This window comes from Dermacentor andersoni, chromosome 6, assembly GCF_023375885.2.
Source record: "Dermacentor andersoni chromosome 6, qqDerAnde1_hic_scaffold, whole genome shotgun sequence".
Classification (NCBI taxonomy): domain Eukaryota; kingdom Metazoa; phylum Arthropoda; class Arachnida; order Ixodida; family Ixodidae; genus Dermacentor; species Dermacentor andersoni.
Window position 1 is genome coordinate 44499639 of NC_092819.1, and position 9590 is coordinate 44509228.

A 9590-nucleotide genomic window follows, 5' to 3' on the forward strand; every position below is an offset into this window, starting at 1 on the left:
CAAACTTTGCAAGTCTAGGTCCGCCTGCAGCAAGCAGCACCCCTCCTCCTACTCCTCGTAAGAAGGACCCTTTGTTAGCCCAGCGTTATTGTCAGATCCCCCTCTTCAAATCCAGCGCTGTAGGAAGATTAAGTGCTGATGAAGTTGAACTGGGTGCAAAGAACGAGATTTCTGCTATGTGGGTGTCATAAACTTCACGAATACTTGGTTTCCATTCCAAGATTCCGACATATGTGCCCTAAATTGAAAAAAAAAATATTGATAAAGGCAATGAATGCTGCTTTGGTAATTCGTTGACGACACACTGTAATTTACCGTGCAAATATAAGGCCCGCATTTTCCGGTACTCCGGCTGGTACGACAGAATTGCGCAGCCACGTGGTATTTTCAGCAGTACACATTGCCCGACTATCGGGTCCGTCATGAAGCAATGCTCGAAGAGCACTCAAAGACAACCGTATCATTGTTTCTCTTTGTGGCTCCGTTGTTCCTATCAAGTACCGGCACAGAAGGTTGCTGGAGCCCTATCAGGAACCGTGAAGCCAACGAACTTGAGTGTACGCACGTGGGTTTCGTGGCTTGCATTGTGAGCGCACAAAGGTGACAGACTCCGTGAGTTACCAAGCGCTTCGGCGTGTGAAAAGCAACAACATCCCTTCATTTAGGATGTACGTATGCACATCTGTGTGCGTCACTTGTTCTCGTCAGTTCTTTCAAGTGGCGGGAAGGAAGAACCACGCGTTTTGAGCTTCGGATAAATTGAATCCCCCTAAGTACTCAGTGTGGCTTCATTTTATTTCAGTGTGACTGATGCTGCTGCTACAGCTAAAACCACCACCATGTTTGACGATATGTTATTTCGGCGTGGCTCGTTCCCTTGACAATGGTGAAAGAATCATTTCTCCGTTTTTCGTGACGCTTGAAGGCAACAATTAACTTTCCGCATGTGCTCCGAGCCGGTGATTCAGTTATTTCTATGGAAGAATGCAACACGTCTAAATGTACAATATTACTTTTAGAGGCTACAGAAAATTCTCCAAGCATGCTCCTATCATCTTGACTTTCTTTCTGCGGAGTCAGCAGAGCACTGGCACAAAATTATGTGACTTTGATCACATTTACCGACAGTTCTTCATGATTTGTGACTGAGGGGGATATACTGTCGGCTGCAGACAAGCAATGTCAGACAAGCTGTGCAGTTTTACAGTAGGCGCTCAGTGAGTTGATCGAATAGCCCAGGTTGTGTCTGGCGTATGATGTCGCATAAGCGCTGCTGCTTTAGTTTGTTCACTATACACGAATGAAAGGGTAATGCTCAGTGCGGGGAAGCAGCCCATTCAGTGACTTTGGGTTTCTATACTGTCGATGGCACTTTCTAGCCGTGCGAACCGACAACAGCGCGCCTGGCGTATATAACGAACTTCTGAATACTTTATCTGGCACTGCATACTTTTCATTTCATAAGATCACACCTGTATAGAAGACGCACATCGTGTTATGCGCCGTTGTGGTTGATACGCCTATGCCACGCGTGCTCGTTTTTGTCTCTCATTTGGTCACAAGGAGCGGAGTTAATTTTGGCCTTTGAGCTTTGGCCGCTCAACTTTCTTGTCATTTTTTTTCCTCGATAGTATAACTTATAAGTTCATCTTTTTTTATATTAACAAACGGTTTCTGTCAAAGCCGCGACTCAAGTCTAGATCCGCGCAAGTAATTCAGCGCACCCGTCGTATATACAGCCTTCCTCCCGTGTGGTTATATTGTGCATCGAGAACAGCGGATGGACGCATGGCGTAGCTGCAGTATCAGCCTATTATACCAACGCGCCCCCACAAAGAAGTCAGGCCTTGCCGCTCTAAAGCGCGTAAGCAGTGACTTGACAGAATGCAAGCAGCACAATTTAGGCGCCTGGCAATATTTGTACAGTTCCGAGTAGCCACATGGCCGATGCGTTGTGTATTCTTTCGTACACGGGTTCTTCCTGTCCTCACCATCAAATATATACAATCTTTCTCTCTCTCTGTTTCGTTCCTTTTTCCCCTTACTGTATGCAAAATATCAGGTATCTATCTATCTATCTATCTATCTATCTATCTATCTATCTATCTATCTATCTATCTATCTATCTATCTATCTATCTATCTATCTATCTATCTATCTATCTATCTATCTATCTATCTATCTATCTATCTATCTATCTATCTATCTATCTATCTATCTATCAAACTTCTCGCTTAGGAAACCAGTTAATATTTAAATCAGTCATAGGGAATGGGACAATTGCGTGGACGTTATTAAAGGCTGTCTAATTAATTAGGCGACAGTGCATTAACATGGGCTGACATAAACACTGTACTCTTTTCCGCAAGCATGGGAGCTCTCGCGTCTTGCCTTTATCTTCTATTACTCCGTCACGCACGTTACCCACGTGTATAGGATAGGGAACCGGACGAAGGCACGTAATTGATCGCAACTTTATTATCATTCCTTGTTTACTATTGCCTCACATTCTCTCTATCTGTGCAGCATAGAGCTGAGATAAGCACGTGTAGTCGCAGACCGCTCTATCATTACATTAACTACGGATATGGGCAAGCTCTATCACTACCCAGTTGGGCTAGCTTGTCACCGTTCTTAAGGGATAGCGCAGCGTTCAAACAATCAAAGACGAAGTATTTATAGGGCGGCTATATGTTCTATCAGTTCTTCGCCGTTGTTTCTTTAATCGCTGCACAGGTCACAATGTGCGTCTCGATCCTCACAGAAATTACTGTGAACTTCTCATTTTGATACGCTTTTTCATTGTTCGCGCCCGTCAGAGGTGTCGAAACGCGTGCTTTCTTGATGGGGAGGAGGAGGAAAAGGAAAAGAAGGAAGGAAAGGTAGAGAGGTTAACCAGCTGCACGTCCGGTTTGCTACCCTTCACGGGGGAAGGAGATTAAGACCCGAAAAGAAAGAAAGGAGAGGGAGGGAGGGAAGAAAGTACTCTGAGTGTGAACACGTGTGGTTATCCATCTCTTCACACCTACAATCGGTCGCTGAGGCCAGTCGATCTCATGAATCGTAGCGATTCCCGCGTCGCCTCGAAAGCCGCGACGCTTGAGGCCACGGTCCGATAATCTTTTTCTCTGAAAATTGTCTGCTGTGTAATCGGTTTAACTCGTTCTGGAGTACGTCGCATTCGATTTCATAAAGATTGCAAAACCACAATGCGTGCTCGGTCGTCTCTTCACAGTTGCACGAGTCACGGATAGGTGCGTCGAACATTCCAATAAGCCTCCTAAAAGCCACCCCTAACCAGAGGCGGCACAGTGAAGTTGCATCATGGCGGGGGAAGTGCAATGGAATCGGCATCTTCAATGTATATAGCATCCAGCCGGCGGAGACTACAGTTCAAGAAAATCGGAGTGTTCCACGAAGCTTCAGCCTTGGTTTGAGCAAGTAAACGAAGACCCCTCACAGCGTCTGTCCTTGATAAGGGTATCGGAACTGGCAGGGTTTCTTTATGGGCTGACCGGGTAGCATCATCAGCAAGGTCATTGCCGAGGATTCCAGAGTGCCCCGGAAGCCATTGGACGATGATATCATGTCTGTTTATGAGGGCTTGATGGAGAACCTCTCTAGTCTTAAACAACAGTTGTTTATGGGTCTTGCGTTGTAAGGTTGACTGCAAACTCTGAAGCGGTGCCTCGGAGTCACAAAAAACGACCCACTTTCGAGGTTTTGCTTGTGCGATCTAATTAACAGTGGCACGTAGGGCGGCAAGTTCTCTTGCCGTAGAGCTCGTTATGTGGCACACTTTGAGCTTCATTGTGAACTGTAAGGCCGGAATAATTACAGCGTCTGTGGAGCTGGTGGGTACTTTCGAACTGTTGCAAGCAGGCATATAGGGTGAGATGGGAGGAGATGAAATTAACGTAGACTTAGGCGGGTAGAACCAAGGTTTCTAATGTGCCCGACCGCGGTCACGTGGAGGAAATACAGGTCCTCCAAATTTCTATATGCTACATTGTAGCCCGGTGGTGTCACGTGACGTGCTCTATATTGTCATATTACGTACGCTATATAGTCCCGTGATGCGCCATGATGCATTAGTGGCTGTGACATTGTACTGCAGAACACGAGGACGCGGGTTCGATTCCCGTGTCCTCAGATCGCCTGCAGATAGGGGCGCGCAAATGCTCGTGCACCGTGTTTTTGTTTCACGTTTAAAAAAAGCCAGGTAGCCAAAACTAATGCGGAACCCCCCTCTCTGCAATCCATCTTGCAGTTTCAGGAGATTAAACTTCATAATTTATTATTGTCCCGTGGCAGTATGATGACGCCTTGAGCAAACTATGATATCTTTAGTTGCCATCTGCTAGCGTACCAATTAGCTCAGCTGGTAGAGCAACCACCCAGGAAAAGGCACTGGTCCCGGTTTCGAATTCTGGACAAAGTCAAACTTTTTATTCGAAGCGTCGTGTTTTCTGAGAAAGGCGTGTGACAGGGCTTCACGTTACTTTCGGGTGGTTTGTAGGTTTCTTTGTTGTTTTTTTTTGTTGTTTTTTTGTTTTGTTTTTTCATGAGACTTCTTCCACCATTTCGATTTCGGCACAGCTTGTTTGCTATAAGATCGTTAGGCACCTGAGGATACAGTGGGAAGATCCACAAAAAGGCGATGAATATCTCCAGCAACGTCGAAAGAGGTGAAAGAGCGTAAAGATGAACAAACACGGCCAGTCTCGTATAAACCCGCGCTGAAGAGGAAACACGAGCCGTGAGCGCAAGCTGTGAGGGATGGTCCTGAAAGCAGGTGTTCCAACTTTTGCAATTACTTTCGAGCAAACAGTCCAGCGATGCATGTGGCGGTGCCCAGAGAGCTCTCGTTGGAAAGATGTATGGGTTGCGCGTATAGGCCTCGACGAAATGTCATTTCAAGGGTGCTTTCTTCCTATATTTTATTTTTTTTATTCTCGCGGCTAATTTCACGTACGCTCATAGAAATTTTTCAAGCGCGAAAGTCATGAAAACAGAAAAGGCTCTCTTCTAGCATCAAGCGTAATCATCCCTTCAACATTGACTTATCTTGAATGACAAGAAACTGGAATGTGTGTGTGTGTGTGTGTGTGTGTGTGTGTGTGTGTGTGTGTGTGTGTGTGTGTGTGTGTGTGTGTGTGTGCGTGTGTGTGTGTGTGTGTGTGTGTGTGTGTGTGTGTGTGTGATTTCTTTAAGAACTCTATTCATCACCAAAGCAAGTTTATATGCATCGGTCGCTAGGAAATTCGCGTCTTCTGTACTGCCCCCCCCCAATCTTTTTTCTCGAAATGTTGCAAAGGTCAACGGAGCACTACATACGAGAGCGAATCAGAAAGCTATTGCCCCCCCCCCCCTTTCTTTTAAAGCCAAATTATGGCTGTAAACGCGAAGCCAACATATCCATTCCCAGCGATGGGTGTTTCTCGGACCAGCCCGACCTTATCTACCGGTAACCCCGCGTCACGGCGCTGCTGTCATTTGTTAAAGATGGCGGTTGCGCTTCACGCGTCCAACGGCCTACGAGCAACGAAGTGTGATTCGTTTTCTATATGGAGCAAGGGACGAACGCCCATAGAAACCCACATAAAAATAAATGCAGCCCACGTGTGGGGAAAGGTGTTTCGCTTTGAGAAGTGGGACGTGGTGGTGGTGGTGCGAGTTTGCAAAAGGCCCTGAATAACTGCATGACAATGAGCGTTTGGGGGAGGCCGCGTGCGTCGCTGATTGACGACTGCGATGCGACAAATGTAGTGCTGCGATGGAAGATATGTCTGTAGCGGTGTGGAGACCACGTGAAAAAAATAGTGTAAGGTACGTAGAATAATACTTATATTTGTAATTACCTGTATTTACCGTAAAATTTATTTTGGCGAATAAAATATAGGGGCGAATATTTTCTGGTTCGCCCTGGTATATATATATATATATATAGTGAGAAAGAGAGAGAGAGACTAAAGGCAAATAAAGTTCTTTGAGAGAGAGAAAAAAACAGAAATAGAGGAAGGCTGGATAATTAAGCAGAAGAAAAGTCTGTTTTGCCACGCTACAAATAGGGGAATGGGATAAGGTATTTAGAGAAAGCGGTGGCGCCGATTTCCGTTTCCCTACTTTTCTTTCTCCCTCACATTATGTCTTTAAGGGACAGAAAACCCATTCAAGGTAGCTTAAAATGCTAACTATGCACCTGACGACTTCATCGGTGAAATATTAATTTTGACGAGTTTGCCGGAGCTTGATTTTCTGACTGCCGGTCGTGGCGTGTTTTCAAAGCTGCGAGATAACTATCCGTCTACTTGTAACAAAATAAATGGGCTTCCGAGTTTTCTGTCACCGATAAGCGGCTGTAAATTAACGTTACTTTATTTCATGATAAACGAACAACGATAAATAAAAAAAAATTTGCGAGAAAAGGTATTACGTACTTACAGAATAAACTGATACGCTTGACGATTTAACAGCGACGGCTCGAATTGGCGCGCAGTCGATCGCTATATGTAGCCCTAAGACGCGCGTGAATAGCGAAGAATAAAGATCACCAAGTATTCTGACATGAAATTTTCACTGATGCCTTTTCCTCGCCGAAGGCTGTCTCGCAACTCCGATTCTCAGGGGACGAGGTCGCGAGATCGAATCCCGGCCACGGCGGCCGCATTTCGATGGGGGCGAAATGCGAAAGCACCCGTGTACTTAGATTTAGCTGCACGTTAAAGAACTCCCGGTAGTCGAAATTTCCGGAGTCCTCCACTACGGCGTGCCTCATAATCAGAAAGTGGTTTTGGCACGTAAAACCTCATAGTGATCCTTAGGGGAACGCGGCAACACAAACACGCGTTCGTGCTCATTTCTAGTCGTTCTCGCTTTCGGGTCCTGGGGGCGATAGATACGGTTGGTCCGCTATCATTCCTGGCTGTGGCTGGATTAATGGCTGCGCTCGTTTGTACATTTCGTACTCTCGAGCTGGCCAGCGAGAAAAGGAAATGGAGAAGAAAGGAAGAAAAAAGAACAACGAAACCGAACAGCATCGGTACTTTCGAAATAATAAAAAAAAAAGAAAGTACGCTAGCTGATAAATGCGAGACGGCTCACCTGTTCAAGTGTGGTGCGTTGGCGCTCATCGAGGTCCTGCAGGTAGCCGCTCATGGTGCCGAATGACGGCTTGGGCCAGCGGCTCCGTTCGTTGTAGGCTCGCTCGCGCGTCCGCCAGACCGCCGCTATCTGCGCGGCGCAAGGGCGCAGCCTTGGTTGAGAGCCGCGACCTCCTCTCCCACGTCACTGAGGGGCAAGCTATGCCGCTGGGAAGAAGGAGGAGGAGGGGGAGTTGGAGAGGGGAAGGAGACTTACGACAGAGGTAGAGAGAGAGAGAGAAAGAGAGAGAGAAAGGGTGACCAGGTCGTTCAATGGCACACGGCGCCCTACGCTTAGTTGTCTATAAATGTATGCAAACTCGCGGGTTACGGCGGCCGAATAGTGCCCGATAAAAAGTAAGTACGCAATGCTTGCCTGTCCTCTACGCGTACGTGTAGCGATTAAAGGGTAGGAGGAAGGCAGTGAACGAATGCATAGCAGAGTGCCACTTCGAGGTAAGGAAAGACAGAAGCAGTGCGTCAACCAAGTTTAACGAGATACATTGGCGAATAGAGAGAGAGAGAGAGAGAGATGAAAGGCAGGGAGGTTAACCAGATATTAGTCTCCGGTTCGCTACCCTACACTAGGGTAGGGAGACAGGGGTTAAGAGGACGACAGAGAGGAACGGGTTAACAAAAATGTACACACAGAGATACACACACGAACGACGTTCCATTTAGAGACGTTCACAGAGGCCGGTAGATCGCAAGAAGCGCAGTAGCGCTTGCACGGCCTTCTTCTGTGACATTAAGTCCTGTCAATGGTGTAGAATTCCTTCCAATAGTGGTCGGTCGTGCAGTTGGTTGAGTTCGTGGCGAAGGGATTCCCTTTGTGGACTGTACTGCAGCCAGTCGCACAAAATATGGCCAATCGATTCTTCATGGCCGCAGTGGTCACAGGTTGCGGTGTCGACCATCCCTATGCGGAACGCATAGGCTTTGGCAAAAGCAACGCCCAACCACAATCGGTACAAGCCCTGGTTACGTCAACGCGCTGGCGCGCTGTGTAGTAAAGTAACATGGGACGTATAGTATACAGCCAAGCGCAAAAGTTCTGGGAACACGAAGTCGCAAAAAAAAAAAACTTCGCTTGACGTCACCCGCATCTTACGGCATCGCTCGAAGGCGAATCGGGCACGCGGAACGCAGCACGTGAGTCGCACTGTGAAAGAATTCAGCGTGCCAACGATCGTAAGGCCTCTCGCTGAAGAACGACAGAGAGTCGTTCTCTTTAGCTGTCATCATCTTAAAGATAGGTAGACTGGCATAGCTTTTTTTTTCTTAAGGGATACCATTAAGGGCCCCGTGTTGCAAAAAAAAAAAAAAAAATCCGTTTGTCGGCGCTGTTCATCGTTTCGCGAAAAGTTAATTCCGAATCACAACCACGCAGGCCCTCCTCGTGGCGCAGATGCGCTGCTGGACTAAGTGGATTCCTCAAATTAAGACGCATCATAAAAATCGTAAAGTACGACCTAAACACAACTTGCAGACATGATAACGTCGGATTGTAATTTGAATATACGAGAAAACATAATTCTGTATACGCAGGAACTCAAACGCAGACCCCTTTTTCCAGCATTTCTATCATTCATATAGAGTGGCGCGGCCCGCTCAGTTCCTTGAAACAGCACCATCGCGCTCGCCTCCGCGCATGCGCAAGGAAGCTGCGGTTGTCGGGAAGCGTGACGAGCAATCAGAGATCTCTGAATGGTATCGCGTTTCACTACTGAAGGCGAACCTTAAGCGTCCTTCGAATTTTTTTCCCCTACTGGAGAGCGTTATTTCTTCGCATTCTTCGATTAGATCGCTACCACGTACTGGCCGAGCGGTGTTTCGCTCGTTACCGACGCTAACTTTATCTTTCTGCAGACTGCTTTCCTTTTGCCGTGAATCTTCCCGGTCGGCCTACGGTAGTCGGTCGTATGTGTGCCCTTGATTTCAGAAGGCGAGCCATAATGTGTGAGACATCTGAATGGGGAAAAGTCCCACCGACTTTACCCCGATCTGTATGTCTGTACTTGTCTGCTAGTATCTCTGTCTTGCACTTGCTGGGCAACAGTCTCCTGATGCCACGTGTTTCTTATACACAAACCTTGATAAGATGATGATGTGGCTTTGCATTTTTCCTCCCATATTACTGGGACCCATCTACCGAGATATTAGGATCAAATGGAATAGTTTCTTTAAAGAACGTTCGTTGAAAGCTGTGCAAACTCAACAAGAAATTTTCAGAATGCATGATCGAGCACTTCTTTAAGGGGTACACCGAAGAACAATGTTAACACCGACTAATATGCTCTGTATATAAAAAAAAAATTTCCTCCACAAACGATCATTATCACTAGAAAATCAAATTAGTGCTTTAACACCAGCGCGATCGGTGCACTTCAGTTTCACCATACTACTGGAATTACATAAACCGGGAGCTTGTTACCGATACGCTGAAGC

General features: G+C 46.6%; 1 protein-coding gene across 1 annotated transcript in view; it reads right to left on the bottom strand.

Moving 5' to 3' along the window:
• LOC126522002 (SEC14-like protein 2) overlaps window positions 1-7318 on the bottom strand; it is a 31945-nt gene extending 24627 nt beyond the window's left edge. Inside the window, exon 1 of the mRNA XM_050170772.3 lies at window positions 7105-7318. Coding sequence (XP_050026729.1) covers window positions 7105-7158 — 54 coding nt within the window. The 5' untranslated portion in view covers window positions 7159-7318. The remainder of the gene's footprint in view (window positions 1-7104) is intronic.
• Between the last annotated feature and the right edge of the window lie 2272 nt (window positions 7319-9590).